We start from the raw sequence: 27,802 nt of genomic DNA on the forward strand, positions 1-27,802 counted from the left end.
ATATACAGCGCCCTTGGTGCAATATTACATCCTTGTTTGTTCTGTCGAAGGCGCCCCTATACAATCAGGGGCGACAAAATAAAAAATATATGTCTGCATCGCCCTTAGTGCAATATTACATTGTTGTTTGTTCTATCGAAGGCGCCCCTATACAATCATTGGAGACAAAAGGAATAATTAATATATCTACAGCGCCCTTGGTGCAATATTACATCCTTTTTGTTCTATCGAAGGAGCCCCTATACAATCAGGGCACAAAAATAATTAATATATCTACAGCGCCCTTGGTGCAATATTACATCCTTTTCTGTTCTATCGAAGGCGCCCCTATACAATCAGGGGAGACAAAAGGAATTATTATATCTACAGCGCCCTTGGTGCAATATTACAACCTTGTTTGTTCTGTCGAAGGCGCCCCTATACAATCAGGGGCGACAAAATTAATAATATATCTACATCGCCCTTAGTGCAATATTACATCGTTGTTTGTTCTATCGAAGGCGCCCCTATACAATCAGGGTCAACAGAATGAAAAATTAATATATATACAGCGCCCTTGGTCCAATATTACATCCTTGTTTGTTCTGTCGAAGGCGCCCCTATACAATCAGGGGCGACAAAATAAAAAATATGTCTGCATCGCCCTTAGTGCAATATTACATTGTTGTTTGTTCTATCGAAGGCGCCCCTATACAATCATTGGAGACAAAAGGAATAATTAATATATCTACAGCGCCCTTGGTGCAATATTACATCCTTTTTGTTCTATCGAAGGAGCCCCTATACAATCAGGGGCACAAAAATAATTAATATATCTACAGCGCCCTTGGTGCAATATTACATCCTTTTCTGTTCTATCGAAGGCGCCCCTATACAATCAGGGGAGACAAAAGGAATTATTATATCTACAGCGCCCTTGGTGCAATATTACAACCTTGTTTGTTCTGTCGAAGGCGCCCCTATACAATCAGGGGCGACAAAATTAATAATATATCTACATCGCCCTTAGTGCAATATTACATCGTTGTTTGTTCTATCGAAGGCGCCCCTATACAATCAGGGGAGACAAAAGGAATGATTAATATATCTACAGCGCCCTTGGAGCATACATCCTTTTTGTTCTATCGAAGGAGCCCCTATACAATCAGGGGCAACAAAATGAAAAATTAATATATCTACAGCGCCCTTGGTGCAATATTACATCCTTGTTTGTTCTGTCATCAGGGGCGACAAAATGAATAATATATCTACATCGCCCTTAGTGCAATATTACATCGTTGTTTGTTCTATCGAAGGCGCCCTTATACAATCAGGGGCGACAAAAATATTTAATATATCTACAGCGCCCCTTGGTGCAATATTATTTCTTTTTTATTCTATCGAAGGCGCCCCTATACAGTCAGGGGCGACGAAGGAATAATTAATATATTTACAATGCTCCATCATTGTAACATTATTTCCTTTTTTATTCTATCGAAGGATTGTGTCGCGCGTACATAGGCATAATGAGAGGCGATAAAGAATTAAGAAAATGTTTATATCGCTGCTTGATTGTCATATAGGTAATTTTTATTTCTTTATTTTATTGTAACAAAGGTGCCCTAGAAAATCAACACAAAAGGAACAGAAAAAGTTTCAATTAGTTATAATAATACAAAGCACTGCACTCTATATTTTGTCGAAGATTTGGCCGTGCATACAAAACACTGCTTTGTACATAAACTTTTCATTATTCAATCGGCTTAAAAAAAGGCAAAGTAATCATTAGGTACCTTCGGAGCCCCCAATAACTTCTACCAGAACTTTGGGGGGGGGCAATGCCCCCTTGCCCCCCCGTCTTGTTATGCCATTGGTGTCACGATTTATATATAAAGAGAGAGACATCGGGGAGGAGGATTTCAAGATTCAAGTTCGTAATAGAGACTTTACAAATTTGTAGAACGTTATACCTTCGACATAGAAAGATCCATTCGCACGGGAGAATACGTTTCAGTTTGGACATAAAGGGCTGAATTTGAAATTAAATGGCATCGGAAGTGTCACTGTTCGTCTCAGCGACACCGAAAACTATGGTTTCGACATTGATATCGGTCATTTTGGAAGAGTTATGAAGTCATAAACATTGTCACTTTCAAATAAATATATACATTATATATTCAGTGGCGGAAAGAACTGGGAATTCAACTTTAATATTGGTAATGAAAAGAAATGTTTTTGAACATAATGTCGTCTTCACCCATGAAAGTTTTACGATAATGAGTGTAGAGCAATCTTCCATTCTTTGTTTTTTCAAGTGTGTGTCCTGATTTTAGCTATTGAAATTATGGTCACCCTAGCAGGCACACATCCAATTTCTATAGTATCTGTGCCTACCATGAGCCACATTCCGTATCAGAATTCGCAAACTTGTGGCCGTATTGCAATTCAATAGTTGAAATAAGCAATCATATCACAATCAAATACGTATATTACATTACATTGATCCAAACCTATACGGAAGTTGTAAAACTTTTTAGAGGCTAACATATTCCAGTGCCACTTTCCATAACGATTGTCGTCAACCAATAGCGTTTATAATTGACTGCGATGCCTGTTATCGCAAACTGAAACGTAGATTTATATTGCCTTTTATTTTGCGTTAATTGGTACAGTTAGGCACTGCGTTGTGGTCCGACAATTTTGCGAAGACCTTTTTAAAGTGATCTCCCTTAAATTGATAAATAGATTCTTATTCTGTACCAGCGTTTAGAAAAAAATTGAATCGCATAACTATTATCACAAAGAAAAACGCAATTTTTGCGCTGCGTATAACAAACCATTATGGAATGTGCTTGTTAATTTGATTTTGCTCGTTTTATAGCAACACTGCGGTTGCCTTCGTTTCGATTCGACCGGAAAGGAGGCTGACAGCCTGGTGCTGGTACTCCTGGTCTGGGGCCCTTGTTAGGGAATAAGTGTTACGGGAAAGTATATTTGTTAATTTTATTTCACGTTTTTGTTACTAATTTTCATTATTTCCTGAAATGTCGAAACGAAGAATTGAAGTTTGTGATCCTTATGTTAAAAAGAAAAGGTAAGATAATATGCCTAAAGTATAATTAAAATATTCTTTTCCTTATACTACTGTAAGTATTAGTCCATCGAAATCCTAAAAAGAATTGGGCCAATGGCCTACCAACTCGAGTTTTCTGATTGCTAAATAAGTACATCCGATCAATATTCAAAACAAATTTCTGATACAATATTGAGTTCAAATGCAAAGTTTAAACTATGAATTTAAAAATGTAGATTTGGATTAAAGATAGGAACGAAATAAAATGTTATGTGACGAATTAATTATGCCAGGCAGTTGAATGATGGCTGACAAGCAGGCATTCGGTTCTGTAAATCTACATGTAAATGCACATACTGGGCTGCCAAGACTTTAGTGTCCGTCATGTTAAATATCTTTCTGCGGTAGTCGCGTTTTTATAAACTGGTTTAATACGAATTAAGGGATTTTGAACTTTAGGTTGGAACATTTTTGTCATGTAATATGTGTATACGGTTCCATTTTAATGATCGTAAATAAGATTATGCTTTACAATGGGAGGAAGAAGTATTTCTTTTTTTACCACGTTAGAATTGCCGGCATTACTCGAGCAAACGGTTCCACCAAGTTTTCACACATTTATTGCATTTTTAGGTTTCTTTTTGCAGATCATATGCTAAATGAGGAGCTAGTGCATAACCAACGAATCAACTTGTGCTAGGTGGACACTAAAAAGCACGAATGCTTTCTAACCGAGTCAGAGCAGGAGCGTAGCAGGGAGTCCGTAGGGAGCAGGCGCGTCAGCGCCGGGGGGCAGGCATGAACGAGGATAGCGGAAAAATACCTAAGATATCCACAATTTTCACCCTCAACAAACACTTGAATGATCGTAATAACACCTTCAAAATGGCTTCACTGGTTTCCCGGTTGCAAATGGCCCGCTGCGTGGAGAAAGTCTGTTTTGAATTTTTTACTTTTCCACACTTCGCACAGTTGATTTTACGTTACAACATACCATGACGCTGCAAAGACTATATTATGGCGCTCTTTATCACAGAATTATTTGTAATAAAGTCGTATGTTTGCATTATATCCATCGCAAATGTCCATTGATAACACGAACAGAACATTGCCGCCGTTTATTTTCTCCTCCTTTGCATTCTTGTTTTTTTCCGCTTCAGTAAATACGTTCACTACCATTCAAAATGTATTTTAATGTGATATCTAATGACAAATTATTTATATTCACACCCTACCTCTTTTACGAAAAGTTTCACATCGTATTTTACGTATAAATTTTGTTTTCGGTAGAACCGTCTGTTCGAGTGAACCCGAATTGCCTATATATAGGCTTATCTACGTCGAATGTGTAGCTTTTAAGCAAAGAGAAAGAAGTGTGTTGTGCTGGCTGTTGCAAGATACTTCAGATCGTGTGCGAGATTAAAGCTTTGATGTATTTCTTAAAAAAATAAAATTTCTTTATTACGAAACAAGTAGTAGAGTCACGTGTATACTATGTGAAGAAGTTCGGTTTGTATAGGGTGATATTTTCTCAAACTTGAAATCTGAACTGATGGTAATTTCTGCACTTCCGGTTTGGATTAATTGCCCCAGATATAAAATTTAACGGAGAGATGGGCAGAATTAATACGACCTTTGTTTCACGCACGTGAAATTTTTAGCTTTGTTTTTCTATCCGCTTGTTACATTGTCGAAACAACCCAGAAAAATTAGCGTTATGTCTGCACATGTAAATTCCGTTCGTCTCCTATGTAGCTTCTGTATTATGTAAAATTGTATATGCAATAAATTAAAAGAGATTATAATAACTTGTATTATGGAAAAAAAATCTCAAATAACATTTTTTCGTGATATTTGGACTAAAAACTTAATGGTTTAATTCATTCCGTCTCTAGTATAGTCACCCGTAACTAGCAACCCAGCACCTTAATCTTTCAAAGATAAACAGGTTAGTCCACAACGCTAACTCTAAACAATCTACCCTGTAAATAGTAACAATCAATTACTATATACCCTAATTCTAAATCCCATTGGATAACCAGTAAATCTAGTGAACTTTGCGTCAGGGTTGAGAAAGTCACGATTTAAAAAAAAAAAAAAAATAGTTGATTTTTTGGGGATTTAAATAGATTTTTTTGATTTAAATCACTAGTACTTGACTTTTTTAAGTTATACAGTAAAATTTAAGTGTTCATTTTTATTATTTTGTTTTTGATAAGTTACGAAGGTTTCCCAGTTTCTTTTAGTTAGACTAAAAAGCAAAATTGGGGGTTTCCCGATATTTATGAAGTGTTTTCTGAAAGGTGTTTCTCATACGCGACAATTAGGAGCAGTACATCACTGTTCTCTTAACTTGTACTAGTGAGTGGTCACCTTGATCTCGGGAGTTCAAATCTGAATGATTGAACGAAAAAAAGATAACGTATAGTTTTATTTATTTATTTATTTATTCCGAATTCCAACTGCAAGCGAGAAAGGATTTCATCAAAATGCAAGGTATGAGTATCAAGATAACCTCCGTATTTGAAGATGCCGTGGAACTTATCTTCATGAGGATTATCTGAACGAAAATTTTTATTTATCGCTTATCGAGACTTAAAAGAGTGAACTGTTGCTCTTGTGGGAACAACGATGCCTAGTTGAGCATTAAAAACAAATGCAGAACAGATCGCGCTTTTATTATGCTGCCGACTGATGATGTCAACTCACACAGAAAAGAAATACATAACAATTAATATATAATATATAATGAAATACAGCTTTCTACTCTGAATCAATCTCTATAAGCATGGCCTTATTTGTCTTTTCTCATAAATTCAAGCTCTTTTAAAAGTACGTGGATCTTTTAAAGTTCGACAAATCGGAATCTGAATTTACGTGTTTGAGAACGGAATTAAGTGTCGGTGGCAAACTTAGAAGAACTGACGGACTTTTTGTCTGATCGCACTCCTAACAGATTCATTACATTTTACATATTACTGTTCTTTGCAGTTTTCTTTCTTAATCGCTTCTTGTTATGTGTTACTAAAGATCCACGTGATAACTTGCTTCGAATTTTAAAAACAGTTGTCCTGGAAATTTTCGTGGCTTCAGCTCTTTCACTCGCGACCCAGCTTATACTTTTACCCGGGGTTTTTTGCTTCAAATTATTAAACACGTTCATGACAATAGCCCTTTCTTTGCTCTTCAAAACTTGATCACTCTTACGCTTAAAAGAGGTGCTGACTGTAACGTCGTCCATTTTGATATATTAACACACAATCACGGATCTACAGAAACACAGACACACGCAATTATGTTCCCAGAACAGCACAGTACGTAAATAAGTACAGCCAACAAAATGGCGAATGCCCAGAGACCACACTCCGCCACATTGTGCACAATAGCAAAGACACAACAGAGAATAATTTTGTCTGGAGTCTGACATGAGTCATCTAGCGCGACAATAGGTAATACAGTAGGTAAGCAATTGGTCCCACCCACCGCACTAAACCGTCTCCCTATTCCCTGGTGTAGTTTCTGAAACCCAACAACAATCATAGTCAGTTATGGACTCCCACAGAAATTTCAATACACGAAAGATAAATGAAGAAATATGAAATGTGTCCTACAGTAATTCTCGCTGAAATTTCATTCTCAACGAGGAATATATAATTGTTTCCAAAGCTAAACAACGTTTTCTTATCAGCAGTAAAACTGTCAAATGGTTGTTAGCTTCCACGTGCGGTTTGTCAACCAGTTGGATGTTGCCGGTATTACAAAAGCTTCGCCGCTCTCCCTGTTGCCAGGGTAAACAATGAAGATTGGAACTATTCTCCTTACTGAATATTGCAAATCAATAAGCATTTAAAATAGGAGTAAAATACGTACAAGTAATTCAACAAGCCTATTAATAATAATAGTAATATGTGCATTTTCGGTAATGAGCGGAAAATAGAATCGATCCTGGACCGATATTTTATTTTTACCTGTATAAATAGGGTTGGCCTGATAATTCCGTTTTTATGAAAACAAGCTTAGTCTGTCATGATTGGAAATAGTGTGTTGTTTCACTTTATTATCGTGACACAAATTGTTCTAATTATCATGTAATCGGGTCAAACAGGCCAAACACGGGTCAAACGGGTTTATCAGGTCTAAGGATCGAGTAAACAAAACGCAATGGGTATCAGGCGGGTACTGTTTACCCGAAAAGTTCAAACACTAATTATAGGCTAAAATCATATTTAAGAGCTCTAATTGTTTGCATTCACTTTTTTATTTGTTAGCCGACCAACGAACTTGCGGATACATAAATATGCATGCTTAAATCTAAATTATTGCAATGAGCATGAACGTGATTTACTAGAAGAGTTAGCGTAATGCGCTAATGTTAGTCTTCTATGAATAGCATTATTATTATTATTATTATTATTATTATTATTATTATTATTATTATTTGTTTATACCCTTCGTGCAACTTAGAATCAATCTCACATAAAGCACTATATCAGACCTGATTGAATATTGTTTTGAAAATTTTCATATAAATAGATAAAATAAACAATTCGAACTTGACACTTCAAGAGTTTAAAACATGTCCTCGTTTTCGTTTTCCTCACTTTCTGAGGACGATTGATCTATCTCGATAACAGCATGATCCTTGTCTCCATCAAAAACATTTTGCAAGACACGATAACTTTGTTCATGTCCTGGGAAAATCGACAGGCCATCTGTCTATAATGACAATTTAAATTTTTTTTTCCTTAAAAAAAGGTTAAAGGGTTAAAAAAACATTCTATTAAGTACCTAGATCCTCATATTTATTAATGTATGCAGGTTAATATCATTATTAATTTCCTGTGTGTAGTATCCTAATTTGTAGTTTGTCCAGTTTATGTACACGTGATGAATCACATTAGATCACCTGTCGAACTATATCCTAAAGTTAGAAGTAATGTACTTACTCCGTTTTCATAAGCAGAACAGAAAATGAAATGAAATGAAATCTTTGAGTTTTACGTCCCACGGTTATGCCGGTTAGGCTAAAGGAGACGGTGATGATGAGTAATGAATGAAATGGTGGAATGAAGAAAGTGAGAGGAAACGAGAGAACCCCGAGAAAACCCACGCACACGGTGTTTGACAAGCAGAACAAACAAACAGGCAGAATCTTTATTAAGGCTATTACTAATATTATTATTAGCAATAATAATAATAATGATGGTAACTAAATTCCTGGCGCAACAGCCCGTAGAAGGCCTAGACTTACGGCACTCATTCCCATGGAGTGATGTCTTGTCCGCAGATTGGCTACCCTCGCCGTTAATGCTGGCTTCCTGGACTGCAGTTCGCTACTTTTTTTCTTTCAAGTAGCTTCCAATTGTCCTCACGACGCTCGGTGGACGCCGCAGCGCCAACAGCGTCTTGTGAGTACGAATGGTCACACCTATTTTTCCTCTGACGAGACCCAGGACTGCTTGACTTCGCTAATCTCACAGGGAGTGATATTCCAGTGTTGCTAGGACGTTGGTAATAAAATAAAAAATGCATATTGAAATAGTGAGGAAATTAGCTAGTAAATATAGATAAGTACTAAACTGACTGCGTGGAGTTACAGTCCTTGAGGGGCTGTGCCTGCCCAGTGTCGCAATACAAGAAGCATCAGTTACGCACTGAAACTATTCGAGATAGAAAGATTTCGGTTTTAAACTGTGTTGCTATTCCTTTACGCAGTGCTCAAGTGGAAGATCTAAGGAAGACCCCGCATACCTCCCCCTCCTCTATTTAGAGCATTGCCTGTACATCATTTATGCAAAAAACATAATGCAAAGGCCTGAATCGGGAGTATAGAAGTTTTGCTCTATTCGATAACATTTACTTGCTTCCCGACATAATTTACATCAAAATAATTTGTGTTTTAAGTTGAACAAAGTAGAATAAAATAGCCTTCATATATTGTCACATGGTGTGGGCTGATTGCAAAGCCTAGCTACCGAAATGTATGTTCTTCAATCACGCTGTAAAAGCTACGGATGCCAGACGGAACAAACACTACTATGGAACGAACATGCTACTATGATAACCGTAATAGGATTAGCCATACTGAGAGCTTTATACAGTTCTACCCGAGTTGGAGCGGCAACGCTGGAATCTAGTTACAATGAAGGATTTATGGTAGGAACAAGTAAACCCTTAGATCTTAGACCTTCGAGTTAAAAATTGGTTATGTTCTGTCGCGTACTATATCTAATTAATGATTGAACTCAGATGTACCGAGAAAAATTGCATGAATCATATTAGGCCTAAGAAGTTTTACACTTAGCGTCTATTTTTAATACAAAGCAAGTTAATACAGTAGTTATGGAAAAATATGTAATCACTTTTCTGCTCTCTTTCCGTTCTTGATTAAAACATTTTTCTTTAGTTCAGATAGAAAAAAAAGAAAGAAAAAGAGATGAAAAGAAGTTTTACTTTTTCTAAAAACCAAAGATTTCATACGGTAAAATTTCTCGGCAGTTGGCAACGCTATCTTTGAGCAGACAGTTTTAGTCACGTGCAAATGCAGCGGCAGCGTTCTAGCAACCGGTACGCTAATCATGTCTTCCCCCTTCGAATTTCAAAAACAAAAAGTAGCCTGTAAATCTAATTAAATATTTATAAGGAAAAGAGAAGTTACGAAAATTATTTTTGTATCGTCGATAAATATGTAACATTTTTAAAAGATAAACTACAGTAGTGAAATCTGTTCTATTGAAGGGGGTAAATACACAGAAGTAGTAGCCCAAACTCTGGATAGCCTATTGATGTTCATAGAAATAAACCTGTAAATGTGGCTCGTAGAAAATAAGTCTGAGAGGAAAAGTTGACCCTCTATTTTAAAATATCTTACGAAAGACTCTATGAACAGTACAAAGATGAACGGAACAAAACGTGAGCAAAGGTATAGAGGGAAATACACATATTGTGTAATCGGGAAGCGTTGGGATTTTTTAGTAAACGTGGAGGTTCGAAGGATGGCGAATGTTTTTACCACTATCATGAATTCTGTTCTTCATATACAAGTTCATATCCACAAAAATAAGCTAAAAAAAATGAGATAGGGAAGTGTTTTAGGGTGTATTGAATGAAGAGTATAATTTTTCGCACTGGGGACACTTAAGATTTTTTAAATGGGAAGGTATGTCATTTGATGTATCAATAAAAATATGTAAAGACGACTTTTGTGGAATCTTTTTGATATGTGAGACACCATTTATGAAGTTTCCACCATTCAAATGTGATGTGCTTCACAGTATTTATTTGCATAGCATAGGGGTAAGATTTGCCATCGACATTAGGCTCTTGTCCTCAAGAAATAAAACAAGTACAAAATTCTTCTTCGTTGTTATCCAGTTCGATATTATGACTTGAAGTTAGCACCACAGATATGCAGTCTTTTTGATATTTTGTGACAACAAAAGTGAAAAATATTTCTCTCTCTGTACCTTGATAAAATATTACGAGAATAATCTTTTTGCGTTCTCTTACACAGTTTCGAGAATATAGCGCAATTTTTAACTTTGTCTTGTAAGGATCAAAACATTTTTGATTGTACAGATCACAGCAGTACGCGAATAACCAATCAATCATACAAACTTTCTTACTGTTGAGCAGATATATGACAGCTATTGACCGCGCTGCTCGTCAGGAAACACCGAAGAGTGAACCTCGCGTAAGAATATGGTCCGGTTGGATATTATAATTTCACTTCAACTTTTGGAATGCCACAAGGTGTGGTAAAGACAAATTGTAAATAAGAACACTCTATCTAAAATTATGTTGTAGTTGTTACCGAGGAATCGTATTAACATGTTTGATTCATAGTCGTTTCTGGAAGCAAATCCGAGGTGAAAGATTACAGTGACAAGACGTTGATAGGATAGCACTTGAATTAGCGCCTGCATATTGTATTGTTAAAAAAAAAATAAATAAATAAAAAAAATAAATAAAGAGTATATGTAGAACCACAAAATTAGGGAAGGTTAAAAGAAAGTAATTAATATATTAATATTGTTTTTTTCTTTCTAAAAATATAGAATACGGCCGTCAGATGTATTTGAGTTTTGTATTTTCTGTATGAGTGTTATTATTGCGTGAAGCCCATCTATAAATATTAGTATTAATAATCTAGAGAGAGTAAAAGAATTGTAGCTTTAACCAAGTTTTGAAAATATGATGTTTAAATTATACAAAATGTTATATACGTCATTTTGACCAGATTATAGTTTAGTTACAAACTTAATACTAGAAACTAGGTCGCAGTACGTATTTCGTAATGAGCTGTCACTCGTACTAAAAGAAAGAAAAAGAATACAAAGGAATTGTCATATTATTTATTGATAGCCCAGACGTGACCAAACGCGTTCTATCAATCATTAATCAAATTTTCTTTCAACTGAACAATGATTCAGAATGCATGTCATGTTCTTATGGTACGAGAGATAATTGGGAGCGTTACGTCAAGCTTCTGTCTTGCGTTGTAAGAGTAGCAAGCATTGTTCAAGGGTTCAACATTTTGGTAAAATGGCATAAGATTCTAAATTAAGACTCAACGATATCACTTTTCCTCTTGAACCAATGATCGCAGATTACAAAACCAAATAAAGTGCTCTCTATGACAGAATGCAAGGCAAACGCGTAGCCTATGCGAGTTAGTAAGGATCTAGACTCAGTTTCTGGACTTGAAACTCTAGAAAGCTGTCTAGATTTTTGTGACCAGCAGTGTATGAGATGTAAATAAAAGTTAGATAAGTAACTCGAATTTTTAGATGTACGACTCCTGCTTGTAAGAGAGAGACAATTTTATTGAGCTTCAAAGTCTTATAGCTTACATGTTGGAATGTTTTTGATTGTTTCACTTGGTGTAATTGCTAAATCATCTGGTGAGGTGAGATCAACGATCGATATTAAATTTACGAAAAACAAGGCTTGATATTAATCCTTACTATTACTTGGAATTTTGCAGGGAGAACGAGAAGGACTATGATCAAGATCGTGAAAATGACAGAGATAAATATAAAGATAGGTAGGTACTGTTGACAGAAGTCTGTATTAAATGTGAAGGTAAAAATATGCGGGGTGTGTGTGTGTGTCATAGTGATTTATGAAAAATATTTTTGTGAAAATACTGTCGGAAATTCCTTTCTTTTGTCATATACTACGGTTCATACTAAAGGATACATGAGGGCCGTTCAAGTCAATCGGGGTTTTCTTTTTACTGGTTAAAATTGATCCATGTATTTTATTTATTTATTTATTTTACTAGAACACTACTCATATGTCTCAAATCATTGAACAGTAACTAATTGAGTCGTCCAATTCCAAAACGTATCTTGTCAACTTTTCTGGAATATATATATTTGTGTGTAATTTTTGCTTTGTTAATACTTAATTTCAGCTGATTTATTCCATTTAATGGTTCAGGTATTTATTTTGGAGATTACAAAACTTATTTTACTCGTTCTCAGATATACTAATTAAGATGACAACCAAGAAAATAGATTTCCTGAAAGGTGTGAAAATGGACAAGAGACGTTTTGGAAACGGGCAACACAATTGAATCATCAGTTTTAAGAAGGTAGTGAAGACCAAATAGTAGCAGAATGACTTTCTGTACTCTAAGTTATCTCTCGTAGTATTTACAAGTTTCACTCTACACATGAGTGACATTGTGATAGTTCTCAAGTTCCAGTACAAACTTAATGGTTATTGAATGAAAACTTTACCACTTAAACGTTTTTTTCTTTCTTTTTATTTTCGATATCTTTGTTTTTGGACATAAATTCTTCATAAACCTGATGATTCAATTACATGGAACACTAAACATAAGATATACTCGAAAGCTTTATGTTTATTGTTCTGGTACCGCGAAATTGGAAGTCTCAATTATTGCCATAAAATCCTCCAAAACCACGTAACGAAATAGCCAAAGCAATACTAAAAGAAATTTTCCCAGAGTACTTCCAACCGCCGTATACATTGTGTATGGTATACACAAGATGAATGCTGGAAAGGGACTTCGCCAAGCAATAATCATACACCATAAGTCGACACATCCGGGTTTCAAAATGAATAATACTTAATGCTAAGGACAGGAAGATTTTATCGATAATATCTCTGTTCTCTGATAATGTAGTCATGGTTAGCTAAGTCCTTAAGAAAAACGAAGTTGTTCGTGTGCTATCAACACAAATCACTTGAAATTCTTTTTCCAATGATGATCGAAAGCCACTGTTGTTTCTTCATTACAATAAAGCTAAAAGAGGAGTCGACAACGCTGACAAACCTGCTGACAGAATGAGAACAGAAAGGCTATTACTCACCGCAAAAAATATGTAGCAGAGTTTTCTTCTACATGCAACAGATAGCGCTTTCGGAAGATGCAACTTCCTTCTTCAGCCTGTGGTAGACTTCAAAAAGGATAAAAATTATGAAGAAAGGTTAAAAAAAAATGTTTAAAAAGTTAAATGGGTACAACACAAAATTTCACTTTCTGTAAGATGAACCTGTTTTCCTGTAGAGTTGAAATCACTATACAATTTTCAATTTTATATAGTAATTGATTTAACATGTGTTACATAGTAACTGATTCTACAGACTATGTAGCAATCTATCGTTGTTTGTACAGTATGGAAGAATGAACCATACAATATATGAAAATGTAGCGCTGACATTATTCTTTATACAAGTAGCCCTTCTGTGTATAATAAAGTAAGTATGAAAAATGATCAGAACTTTTATAGTAGTTTTTAAGCTACGCTTATGTTTCGTGTGGTATGTTTTTGACCCACCCTGTACGTATCTTGGAAGTATTTTCTATTTCTGTATCTTGCAAGTAAAAAGGTGAACTATTCATGTGTAGAGGTACAAAAGTTTACAAACGATGGTCGATATTGATACACTACAAATCGTTTAATTCCCTGAGGGTACACTTTCTTGACATAATCTGTATATGTGCACATTTTCTCTAAAAATATCCAAAAAGTGCGAACATGTCCACGATGGATAAGTGTGAGGAGAAATAATCAAACTGTGATTGTCGAAGCTAACGTAAAGTAAACAAAATTATGGGGTCCCTCAGGGACCCTCTTTGGTAAGGAACGTAGATCAAGTTAACTTGGTATGACAAGGGTTAATTTGTTTGGCGTGGCACAACTTCAGTAAACGTTTTATAGGTAATGGTTATGAACTATTTTCTGCTCATATGCGCTTTATTATTATTATTTTCTGGTTTTTAGTGCTTCTTTTAGTCGGTTAATATATATTTTTTTAAGTTTTTATTTTATACATTAAGCGGTATATTCACTGAGATCGACTGCAAGTTCTAAGATCATTTTGTAGTGGTATCAATTTTTGGTGTTCAATTTAGCACTTATTTATCACTTTTAATTTGGTGTGAAATTAAAGATTTTAAAAAAAATATTTTAGGGATAGAGACGACAAGAAGGGAACTACTGCTACCTCTGCGGCTACTCCTGTAGTACCGAAGACAAATCTTCAGCTAAATCCTTTTACCGGTCTCCCATACACACCAAGGTAAGAAATATATAACTTTTTTTTTATGAAATGGTAAACAAGTATCATGCATGGGGTGTGTTTGCTAGCTTTATTTTTTTTTTTTTTCTTAATATTCTTGCAGTCGAATGTTTTAAAATCGGATTATGGGTTTCGACTTTATATCAGATTTTTGTTGTTTATACAACTTCTGAAGCATAGATTACTAGAAGTACATATATTTATGCGATACAATAAACAAGTTTGATCATAATAAGGATGTTGTAGAGAATTTTGTCGATACTTATATTTTTCGTATGAAGGAAGAAGTACTTCATTCAAAAATGTTATAGTTTTTAAACTGTATAATTCCCATTCTAAATATGTACAGTCGCCAGCAAAATTAACGTTGTTACCGTTCAACTTTTATATGGTGGAGGGGGCTAAGTGACTCAGTGTAGAGCGCTCACGTCTGGTGCGAGGGATCCGTTGTTCGATCCAGGCTATGTGAATATATGGTAAACGTCTTTTCCGTAGGTTTTCTTGTGGTTTTCACATTTCTTCCCCCATTCATATTCTGCTAACTCTTTGATAATTATTTTCTTTCATTAATCATCCGTCTCATAGAAATAACAGACGCGGATGGACGATCTTTATGTAATTCATTACTGAGAAATCTGCGACCACATTGGAATGTGGAAGAGTAATTGTGTACAGTCCTGTTGGATGGTATTTCATTCTCAAAAGCTAAATAGAATTGCACGATACATTATTTCGGTGTTGAAATAAAAAATCATTGCCCGAATTTGTTTACGAGAAATATTTATTTCTCACACAAAACTACTACTTCAAACTATTGTGAAAAATAAACGAACAATCATAATGAACGGCTTCAAACTTGAAGAGGTCTGTTCTTCCGAATTTTATAATAGCGGAACACTAGCGCCACTTTTAGTAGTGATTTGCAGAAATTTTCCAGTAGCTCTCATATAATAATGGGGTAACAATATATTTCTCCCTCGTAAAGGATTAACGAGCCACATTAATGAAACTTCTCTGTTTATTATTATTATTATTTGTATATAATCATCATATAGAGCTATTTTTTCCCAAATGATTAGGAACTTTCAGAGATCATTATCAGAGAATGCCCCGCTATGACGTACAATACAAATTGATCTTCTGCCGGTGAACTGTTTACTGTCAGTTGATAAACAACGATCTGTCAATGATCTCTTTATTTTTGGGAATTTGTAGTCCGAATGGGGAATATTCGGTACGGGATATGAAACAGCCGTTTTGAAACATGACTACATGAGAAATGCGATTATTTTGTAGACGCTGTGGTTGAAGGTTAGATAATCTGTCACATTCACACCTTCACAATCGTAAAATACTGATAACATCACCTTTATTGTGGAATTTTGAACACTGATCTGTGTAGCAGTGGATTGGTATTTTCTACTCCATTTCGTCCTTTGCTATCTGGATTATAGTGTTACATCCACCATTGAAATTAAGTCCACTTAATTAAAAGACAAAAAAGAAATACGCATATAATCATAATGCAATTCTCGTTCATTGTCACTTATTGCGCCAGACGAGGATTTACGGCTTAACGTGGAATCCGAACCACATGAGCTTCCGCCGGGAATCGAACCTATGTCTTCTCACTTCAAGCCACGAGAGAACTGAAAAGACATCAGTACCTGGTAATAATTTTTCGGTCTTATAGGAATATTTTCGAGTTTTTTTTCTTTCTTTCTTTACCTATTGCCATCCATAATAGAATAGATTCTTGTTTCGTTAGAATGGAAGGACGACCACATGAGAAATGTAGTTCGTGTTTTCACAATGCTAAAGGATCGACACTCCTCGTAGCCTCTTAATTTCATCACGATAGGTCTTTTTCTACCGCATGGAGGGATTTTATTGCCGTCTGATACCGTGTCTTGCAGAAACCTTGACTGACTACCAGTGTGAACGTCGTGGCTTAGGGATGCTTCAGTTTGGAAATACAAAATGTATGCAGCAATTTCGTCAGTATTTATTTGTACAGCTACCATTAGGACAGAAAACAGATTGATACTCCTCTCACATTAGTTGTTGTGTGTGCAATGTAAATTGTATATTGTTAACCGAAGTTATTAGATGTCTTGATACTATAGACAAGACATCTAAAGTATACTAAGAAATTTGATTGATAATATTGATAATACTTCAAAATCAATTTGACCTGCTTTCTTTGTCTTTTCAAGTTATTCAGTATTAAGGGTAATTAAACAACCTTAATCACGAAATATTGGTGTAAGCGGTTCAGGTTGGATTTCCGGTTTGTAGACTGTCAGAAAGTGTAAAAGCTTTTTCAGGACAACCATCCTGAGTAAGGTTTTTCTTGTTTTCCTCATTCACACTAGGCAAACACCGGGATGATATCTAACATAATGGTTCCAGGCTACTTCCTTTCTTCCTTCCCTTATTCCCCGGGTAGTGTGGACGCAGAGGAAAGTCATCCTTCACACATGACAGACTAAAATGGTCATAAATGCCTAAAGACCACAAATCTGATTCCTTGATCACGAAATAGGTTTTATAAGTTTTGGAGATTGAAGCGGGAAGCTTTAAAACTATCAGATGATGTAAAAATTCCAATGAATGTGTATGTAAAGCACTGTGAGAGGTGGTAATAAATATTCATTATGAGACTAGCAGCAACTTTACTGCAAGAACTTACCTGGAAAGGCTGCTGGTAAGAAGTACAATTATGCATGTTGCCTGGGGACAGTCTCGTGTAACAAAGGCTGTTTTATGTATTTATGTTGGTAAGCCTGTAAACTTTCCGTGAATCAGAATAATCTTTTAGCAGGAAATTATTGTTCGTATTATTTAGGCCTTGTACGTGGAAACAAACTAGAAGCAAGAAAGAAAAAAAAAAGTGGAAAACTGATTTATGACAAATATGGTTGTTGCTATGTTGATTTCCTTTGAAATTTGAATCCGTATTCAGCCTGCTTAAAAATAATTTAAAAAACTGTTTTCTGTAAATACAGTATTGAAATGACATTTCATTTCCTGCCTCTATCGAAGAATGTAGAAACATCCATGACGGGTTCTGAAAGCTGTTACACCGATTGGAAAGTAGCAGCGAACATAGTATTCTATCGGGTAATGGCTTATCAAAAAGTTCTTCTAGTTTGATATACTTTATTGTATTCCCAGTATTTCGAATGCCTTTCTGCTGTTTATCAAGTAGTCTTTCGAATTCATAGACTAGTCGATATTCCTAGACTGAACAGTAGGAGGCGTTTAAAATAGTGTTTTCTTTTTATTTGGAATGTATAAAGCACACTATGATCTGGAAGATTAGTGTATCGGAATGACAAAACGTGACACGAGCACTTAACTCTATGGACATTAGTGACACTTAAGAAAGCATTATTTGTCTATATATATCTGGTTTCCTAAACATTTGAGGACGGCAGATTATAACTTGTATCAGTCAAGATTTTATGTTGCTAAAATAATAATAAAATAGCTCGGCAAGAGAAGCTCTTGAATCAATTTTTAGTTCAACAAACTTCAATCAAAAAAATTTAAATAATAAGTTGTTTTGAACGACTATAATTTACACCAAAAGCAAACCCAATGGTAGTTAACAATCAACAACAGGACGAGACTTAGACATGTGAATTGAATAGCATTTATTTTTGTTTTTGACAGGTATTATGAGTTTTTCCGGAAAAGAATCACATTGCCCGTATGGGAATATAGAGAGAAATTTATGAATTTGTTGGACACAAACCAGTCTATCGTACTTGTTGGCGAAACAGGATCCGGGAAAACGACTCAGATACCACAGTGGTGAGTACAAAATTTTCGTTAATATATCTGATTCCCAAATATTAATATTTCTATTTGTTATCGTAATCATTAGCTAATGCAATTTTAAATCACTGTATTATACAGGGTGCCCCAAAAGTAGGTATACAGTACCGTACTGATCAGCTCATTACATTTTATATCATTTCTTATTGTTATCCATCAGGTAGACTTAGTTTCTTTATTGTTTGTTCTTAATGTGTTTTTACTTACATCTTACGCTCGAAAGAGCCGAAGCAAATAAACCCATAAAATAGAATGTTATACTTGATCAATGCAGGGGTATAGACCCAAAAGTTGATATATACCTACTTTTGGGCCACCTTGTATAAATAATCCTCTGATAAGTTGTAGTATAATTCGTTTTTAGATGTAGTTCATTGAGAAAGAACCAGTCGTCATAATCGTAGTGTATAGCTGTTTGGTTCAGTAGAGGTAAAAGTTCTGTTCTTTTATCTTCTGATACATTCATTTGTAATATTTGTTAACGTCAGTTATTCAAGTTTGGTATATGAGCTGTGTGAAAAACTGGAATATATATATATATATATATATATATTGCATAATGGATGAGTTACGCATGACTTACTTCCGCCAATATTTCCGAAATCTGCTTCCGTGGTTAAAAAAAGTGGAGTTCATATTGAATTTACAATGGTTATGTTTTGCTCAAACTATAAATATTATAAGGAGAGAGAGAACTAGTTTTTAGTCAAGATTATGAAAGACAAAACTTTTAAGAAATAAGTGGACGAAAAATAAGGAAACGCATCTTTAGGAAAATAAATTATACACAGTCTATGCTTTCTTTACTTGGAAGATGTGCGCTGTCTAGAACTGAAGATGTGACTTTTGAAATTTTGCACTTGCGTTGACACTGGAGCTGACGAAATCACTTGACTCATACACACACACACACACACACACACACACACATATATATATATATATATATATATATATATATATATATATATATATATATATATATATATATTCATAGCTTATGAATATGTTAAAACTTATTTCAATTCTGGTCCAAATTGGATAGTGGTGTTTGGTTGGTTTCGATTGATTGTGGGGTTCAGTGGGGGCGAATTCGATATTATTCAGTCAGGAGGCAATGTTGGATCTTCTAGGAGTCCTCGGAAGACGTGGTAATTCTTTGGGAAGTAGTAGTATGTATGAGTTCATATGAACATGGATCCGATTTTGAACGATAACTGCGGAATGAACAAAATAAAAATGCCCTTCATGTTTTGGAAGTAAATAATTTATTGAAGTAGGTAGCGGTAAACCGTCACGTTTCGCGGCAACTACTGAATAGTATTTTCTAGTCACAATGATTGTCGAGTTTGCTAACAGATGGCAGCACAAGTGACAGTTACTCATTGAAGCGTCACACGTACAACGGTGTGAGTGTGTACTTTGAACGCTTGCGCATTTGTGAGTTGATGTTAACTAAGTTGTTTCCGAAGCATTTCATATACACTTACCGTAAAATGGCACCTACATACGAGTGAGGAGTATGCGCACATAGTGCTTTTGTACTGGTTTTGCAATGTAAGTTACCACGCGACTGTTGAAGAATACAGGAGGCGTTTTCCATTACATAGGGCATCAAATAAGTCAGTATTTACTAATTTCTATAATGAGAGAACGTGGAACAGTTCTCAGTGCTAAAATAACTTTCAAACGTAAAACGAAACAGTCTGTGGAAGAACAGGATGAGATAATTTTATTGGTGCAACGTATTCCTACCACAAGTACTAGACGAATATCAACAGGTCTAAGTATTTCACAGACTCGTATGTGGCGGACACTAAATGCAGACAAATTGTATCCATTTAACCACCAACCGGTGCCGATGTGAAAAATAGTCGTAATATACACACTTGGGCTCGGGAAAACTTAACGCAACTCTTGTCGCAGAATACTAAGATTTTCCATGGACGTGTAATGGATCATGGTTGGCGACATGCTTGTTTGCCCTTTTATCCTTCGTGAGCGCATGAATGCACAGCAGTATCTTCATCTGCTACAAAATTATTTGACGAACCAGTTAGACGATGTTTCTTTGCACATAAGGCGGAACCTCATCATGTAACATGACGGAGCACCGGCTCATACCAGTTGGTTGACCATTGAGCATCGGAATGCTTTCTACCCTAATCGATGGATTTATCGTGACGACTCAGGGTATTGAAGGGTGAATACAAGGAACGAACTCATTTCCTTTTGACGTGCACTTCTCACATCTATGAATCAGTCTATACTTACTGTCGGCGGAGTTGAAAGCAAAATAGGTTTCCAGCGCGTTATTGACCATGTCATTATTCGCAAAACTCATGATCCTCAAAGTCTCTTTATATTTGAAAAGAGGAAGTAACCGAACGGAGCTAGATTATGTAAATGTTGTGGGTGGACGAAGGTTTTTAGCCATATTAGCGCACAAAAGTGAGTATCCTGGTGCATTGTCCGCTAGGAGCAATACATCTTTTGAGAGCAAACCCCGTCTTTTTTCTTTTTTATAGAAACCTTTAATTATTGTTGCTGGTTCTTGTGATTGTAGCTCTTTTGTGTAAGTGATCATTCAAGACCACACCTGTATGGTACCGAAGCACGGACAGAATGACTTTGCTGGATGAATACTACTCTTAATCCTTTTTGGAGGTGGAACACGAGATATTTTTTATATATGTACTCATTTCATTGGTTTCAGGGACAAGGAAGCACACCCTGGCTCAGTGGTAGAGCGTTCACCTCCGGTGCTTGGAGTCCCTGGTTCGCTCCCAACTCGCGCCGTGTGGACTTTGTGGTGAACAAACACCGTGCTCGTGGGTTTTCCCGGGGTTCTCCCGTTTCCTCCCACTTTCTTCATTCCACCATTTCATTCATCTCTCATCATCACCGTCTCCTTTAGCCTAACCGGCATAATCGTGGGACGTAAAACTTAGAGAAGGAAGCACACCCAGCAGTCATCCATACTCACTAATATGTTCACAAAAGCATTCTTGTCTAAAATGCTTTGTACATATTACATACGTTGCTGCCACTTTGCTTATATGCGGAATGTCATGTAACATGATGTGAACGGACCCGCTGCTAATATTCACCTCCTTAGCTACTCAGTTAATAGTCACACGTTTGTCTTTAAGCTCTTGGTGCTAAACTTTTGCCACTACACTTAGGTCTGTAATCGTTGAGGGACGACCTTTCCTTGGGTCATCCTGTAGCAATTTGAATTCTCTCTTCATCTATCGTTTATGCTGATTTTCCTTGAAGATCGAGAAATCTAATAACAGCTCGGTATTCGATTTTATCCAACATTTTGCCACAGCCTAGTTGTCTGGTTGTATCATAAATTCAACATGATCTGTAGACACAAATTAGCATGCATATTAATGACAACCTATGATTGTTCAGATTTTTACATTACTAGCACATCTCTGTTATGGTGAGGGTAAGAACTTTCTGGTTCCCCCTCATATTATAGTGAATGTTTGTGATACTGAGGTTTTTGCTTCGGATGTTCTTTTAATGCTAATCAGATTATAGTTAGAAGTTCATAGAATAGTAAAGTAAGGTATATTTCCGTTGTACAATCCGCGGCAAAAAACCTGCAACATGAGGATGTAAGTTTATTGTGAAACCACGCCTAACAGCACAGGGAATAAACATAACGTCTAAGTGGAACGAATCACGCCAGGATAAACCTCGGCCTCCTCCCGTGCACACTTATTTTGGAACAAAAGACTTTGTCGTTTCACAATAAACTTATATGCTCATGTTGCAGGTTTTTTGCCGCAGATTGTACACAAGTTCAGTTAAACAGCTTTAATTCAGTTTTTCTCGTTAATAACCGGAATCTAGAATTTCACGAAATTTAGAAGACTGGAGTCGAACGGGAATTCCCAGTGATCAAATAACATTTTGATTCCAACATTTTATGTGAAATATGTTTCATTGTAAATGGGTTTCGGAATTAGCTTGTTCTTTGTGTTCTTTCTTCCAGTTGAATTGTGTTTGATTATGCAGTTTAAATCAAATTCGGTAAATTATTGGTTCGAAATTAGAGAGAATTTTCACATTGCAGCACTACAAAGTTCTCGTTCTAAATACAACTTTCTTACAAGGCTGTCTATAATCTTTATTATAAATTAACTAGAAATGTTACAGTTTCGGAAGTATATCACTTCCTTCTTCAGGAATAGTAGTCTGAAGAAGGAAGTGATATACTTCCGAAACTGTAACATTTCTAGTTAATTTATAATAAAGATTATCGACAACCTTGTAAGAAAGTTATATTTAGTTTGTGTTTAAGATGGACAGAAGGCCTTTTTATCATAATATCCAAAGTTCTCGTTGTGTAAAAAGTAGTAGCTCTTAAACTGTAAAAAACTCTTACGGCATGATCGATTGTCTTTCAGGTGCGTGGAATATTCTCGAGCTCGAGGTAAGAGAGGCGTTGCTTGTACTCAGCCAAGAAGAGTAGCTGCGATGTCTGTTGCGCAGAGAGTTTCAGAAGAAATGGATGTATGTCTTGGACAGGAAGTTGGTTACAGTATTCGATTTGAAGATTGTTCGTCAGCCAAAACAATTTTGAAGTGAGTACTCAATGAGCGTATAGAACACAATGGAATAACTATACCATTCAACTAATAGTTCCTTTCAATTTTTTCCTCCAATATTTCAAATGCAACCCTCAAGTATTTTTCATCAGGTCCACACAGAGGCTTAAGTCGTTTTTTATAAGCACAGTCTTCACGTTATTCGTATATTACAACAATGGTAAAAATTATGAATATTGCGCAATATTTTCGATCCTAGAAGTCTCTCTCCTATCAAAGTAGATATAAATTAATGTATTTCTCAACTATGTAACAAATTTATGTGTAAATTTTAAGGTTAGTGCAGTAACATAATTTTCAAGGACCTATTAATTTATGCTTTTTTTTTCCCTTGGATCTCTGTTAAATGGACAGGGTGAAGTTCCTGAATATATGGAGCTTACTGGAAACCTTGCTGAAACTAGTTTTCATGGCGCCATCTACCACGAATAGGGAAAAAAAAAAAAGTTTCGAATAAAATTGACTTGTTTTCTCCGTAGAATCCGAATCTGCAATAAGAAATGGGGGTCTCTGTAAGTTTTCAAAGTTGCCCTGGGAATGGGCTAATTTTATCATAGTTGAATTTTCTCCCTTCAAAATAATAATTATATTTCGAACTTTTTTTTTTTTCGTTCGATGCTTATTTCTCTAGATATTTTGCAGTCTCAAGTTTAAAAAGAAACTTATCCTTGGTATATGATCATGCCGAATGCGTACATTGAGTATATCATATGATCTTACCAAATACAGTATGTACAAAAAATAAGAATGTTCTATTCAAAATGGGGTCCGGTAGACTACTTCCTTTTTGAGCTTTCTGAAGACACATTGCAAGTATCTTCGTGTATTCAATTATGTATGTAAGAAATGAAGCCAGAAAAGCTTGTGTAACAAATTATATAGTTGGATGATTCGCAAATAAGGTGGTTTTCTAGTTAAAAATATGAAAGTTCCGTGTATCTTCCGTTTTTCTTCTTAAATCAGCATCTGTATACACGAGGCAAATGAAAAAAAAAAAAAAGTTGGCAACACTAATCAAGTTGAGTATGCGCGGGATTATACCCTGGTATTCTGTGCTTGTAACAAGATTAGAATCGTCCGAATGTTGGAGTTGCGTACGTGCGAGTAACAGTAAGGTGAAATGGCTACCATAATACAAAATACATAAAGTGAGATCTGTCATTACGCTAAAGGACAGAATGCAGCTGACATCTATCGGGAATTATGTGCCATATACGGACCGACAGTAAGGTCATTCAGTGGTGCAGAGTGTTTCTAGAAAGACGTTCAAATGTTCATGTTGATGAGCGTAGCGGACGGAGGGCCTAGTGTTCAGACGTACGATTGAGGATATCTTGGACAAGTGGCTGAGATCGCGAAGAAACAGTATTTCCAGCTCACAGTGAAAGCTCAAACTGAAGGATTTAAGAAACACTTCAATAATTTCATAGGCAAGGACGGAGATGGTATTGGATTTGATTTTTTTTAACTTACTCTTAGGGAATGAGAAGGACCTCGTTGACTTACGAAGCTGTATTTTAACTTCTCTCACAGAAACGCATTTGTTGAAAGTGATTTTTCAATAAACAAAAATCTCATTGTTCAGAATTTACAAGAAGAATCTCTGGTAGCTCAATGGATCATACATGATTCTGTGATGTGAATAGGTGGGTCATTAGGATTAACAATTCTAAGAGTTATGATAAATTCAGTGAGAAGTTCAGTGAGACAGTATCAGGTGTGTTTGGAAAAGAAAAGATAAATGAACTCTGAAGAGAAGAGGAGAGAGAAACTAAAGAAATACATACATACATATATATATATATATATATATATATATATATATATATATATCTTGTGCTCTATATACTGCAAACTTTCGTTTGTAACTTTACCTTTGTGTAATGTGTAATCAATATCGGCCTAATGCATATATTTGTAAATTTACATTCCTTTAATTTAAAGAAAATTGAAAAAGGATAGAAACATAAACGGAGAGAACGAGGCCAACTATGGGGAGGGTAGAGGCTGGGGTTTCTTTCTTTTTTCTATATTTTTAAATTATTCAGTGGTCAGGGAAATCTGGAACTTTCGTCATGGAAAGCCAGGGATTTGTTTTCGCCAAATTGTGTGGACATCCTGTGCACATGACTTTTTGTCCCGCTGGGGAGAGGGTGATCTCTTTTTTCACATAATGGCGGGGGAAACCTAGATATCGTGCACCAGTGGGAAGTCGAGGCAACAGTTCAGTGCAATTGCGGCACTCTGATTCTCCTAAAGCAAAGAAATTCAAACAAAAACAGTCAGTTCACAAAATCATGGCAACCGTGTTTTGGGACCAAAAGGATGTGATTCTTGTGGAATTCTTGGAATCAGGATCAACAATTACAGCAAATGTATATGATCAAACTTTGAATAATCTGAGACGGGCTATCCAAAGTTGGCGGAAAGGAGTGCTACGGTCTGGAATTACTCTGAACCATGGCAACGCCCACTCACACACAGCAGCTCGTACTGTTGAGACAATTCAAAGATTTCTATGGGGACTATTGTCATCTTCCTTACAGCCCCGACCTTGCCCCCAGCGATTTAATTTTCCTCTGAAAAGTTGGGTTGCATCGAAGCGTTTTAACAACAGTGAAGTGCTCAAGATATCAGTTCTAGTCTAACTGCACTCTTAGGTGGCAGATTTTAACACAGAGGGTACATCGAAACTTTGCCATGCTACCAGAAGTGTCTGGAGGTTCATGATGAGGACGTTGAAAAATAGCCAAGGTATATACTTGTATATCAATAAATTTCTTGTCCTATCATTTTCTTCTTATTTAAAACATATCGGCCCATTTTGTTGACATGCGCCTCGTACAATAATTTTTAAAACATAATATATCAAGCTGAGAGTGTAGAGCAGATATGGGAGGATGATAAAACTAACGAGATGGGGTTTTCGGTAGAAATGATAAATTAGATAAATTTATATACTCTACGTATAAACATATATAAAGTAATGGAGAAATTAGTAGAAAGTCGTACATTTTGAACAACAATGAAATATTCAAGGGTAATTGAAAAATAAAAAGTTCTGTTTTAAACAAACAACAAATGATTGATGTGTGCGAAAAGTACAGCCTTTCTCTACATTTCAACATATTTAACATACCTATTCAAGAACTTATAATACTAGATTTTCTATACCATCATTGTATTGTTGCTACCAGTGGATTCAATCAACCATATAGTAACAACGTCTTTTAGATAATCAGCAATGGGAAGATGCTATCCTGGTAAAAGAAACATTCAACTGTAGCACAGAACATACTTAGCGTGCAGTGAGTTTGAGCCAAGCAGCGAGACAGTGCAGACGTACATGAGCGCTGTTGAGGTCTGAGCTCAGAACATGTGCGACAAAATCGAAATTCTTACTAAATGAGGTGCGGAGTAATAAGAATTTTGCATGCGAGATAAGTTCGTGCCAGTGAAATTTGCAAGCCAGTAACGGAAGTATAGGTAGTGACCTAATGAATGCTGCATCTTTGAGAAGGTTGCGTACCAAGTTTAATGCAGGAAGAACAAAAACGCACGATAGCGAACGTTCCGCTTGATCCACCCTTGCGACAGAGGAGATAAAGACAAAAGATAAAGCAATCCGACTTCTCACGTTAGACATTCTTCGAGTATCTTCTGAAATTTGTCAAGTTTTTTTCATGAAATCGTTACAGTACGTCTTTGGTGCAAGAAACCCAGTGCCACATGGTTCCCTCTACTGTTTACAAGGAGCACAAAACTCAATTTATGGTGACTGTGTTGGCATTTCGCACCCACCGTTGTTAGGATAAGTTTCTTGAGCAGATGGTGGTATGCGGTGAGACATGGGTTCCTTATTCAGTACCCAAAACCAAATAATAGTTAATTGAGTGGTACCATACCGGATCGCGTACATAAGTGTAATTTCATTACCATAAATAGTTTGTACTCCTTATATGTCATTTGTTTCATACTTTTTTTTCGTAAAAAGTGTGTAGCGAAAAATCGATTTGTTAAGCTAAGAGGAATTGAACGAAACATGGAGAATGTTCTATATGATGTATACATTGTCGTTTAGGTACATGACAGATGGTATGTTGTTGAGAGAAGCAATGTCTGATCCTATGTTGGAGAATTACCAAGTAATTCTACTTGACGAAGCCCACGAAAGAACCCTGGCCACGGATATTTTGATGGGAGTTCTCAAGGAGGTCATCAAACAAAGACCAGACCTTAAATTGGTTATTATGTCTGCTACGTTGGATGCTGGTAAATTTCAGGTAAAGTTCTTTCATTGATATTATTTTTAATATGCTTAGGTTATCTATATTTCGTAGTTCATTAGTTGACTTAATGTTTGGTCTATGCCTGAGTGTTTTAATGCATGTTCACACACAATATCCTAAAAGATGCACAAATTTCGATGGAGGAGGACACGGTGGTTTAGTGTGATTCTTATCTGGAGCATATCTGGTTTGATCCCCTATGTGAATTGGTAGTAAACAGCATCGTGTCAATGGATTTTCTCGAAGTTCTTTCGTTTGCCCCACTTTAATTCTACCAAATATTTCGTAATTAGTAGCGTGAAATGTAATCCCTTTCCTTGAACCAGCAGGGCGTAACTTTAGTGTGTCAAACTTTATTATTATTATTATTATTATTATTATTATTATTATTATTATTATTATTATTATTATTATTATTATTATTATTATTATTATTA

General features: G+C 35.8%; 1 protein-coding gene across 1 annotated transcript in view; it reads left to right on the forward strand.

Moving 5' to 3' along the window:
- Positions 1-2,887: 2,887 nt before the first annotated feature.
- Dhx15 (DEAH-box helicase 15) overlaps positions 2,888-27,802 on the forward strand; it is a 57,265-nt gene continuing 32,350 nt past the window's right edge. The window contains exons 1-6 of the mRNA XM_081762306.1: positions 2,888-3,073; positions 12,039-12,098; positions 14,501-14,608; positions 18,287-18,427; positions 22,876-23,052; positions 27,158-27,359. Coding sequence (XP_081618432.1) covers positions 3,024-3,073; positions 12,039-12,098; positions 14,501-14,608; positions 18,287-18,427; positions 22,876-23,052; positions 27,158-27,359 — 738 coding nt within the window. The 5' untranslated portion in view covers positions 2,888-3,023. The remainder of the gene's footprint in view (positions 3,074-12,038; positions 12,099-14,500; positions 14,609-18,286; positions 18,428-22,875; positions 23,053-27,157; positions 27,360-27,802) is intronic.

The sequence above is a fragment of the Thermobia domestica genome, chromosome 1 (genome assembly GCF_964235325.1).
Source record: "Thermobia domestica chromosome 1, izTheDome1.hap1.1, whole genome shotgun sequence".
NCBI classification, from domain to species: Eukaryota; Metazoa; Arthropoda; class Insecta; order Zygentoma; family Lepismatidae; genus Thermobia; species Thermobia domestica.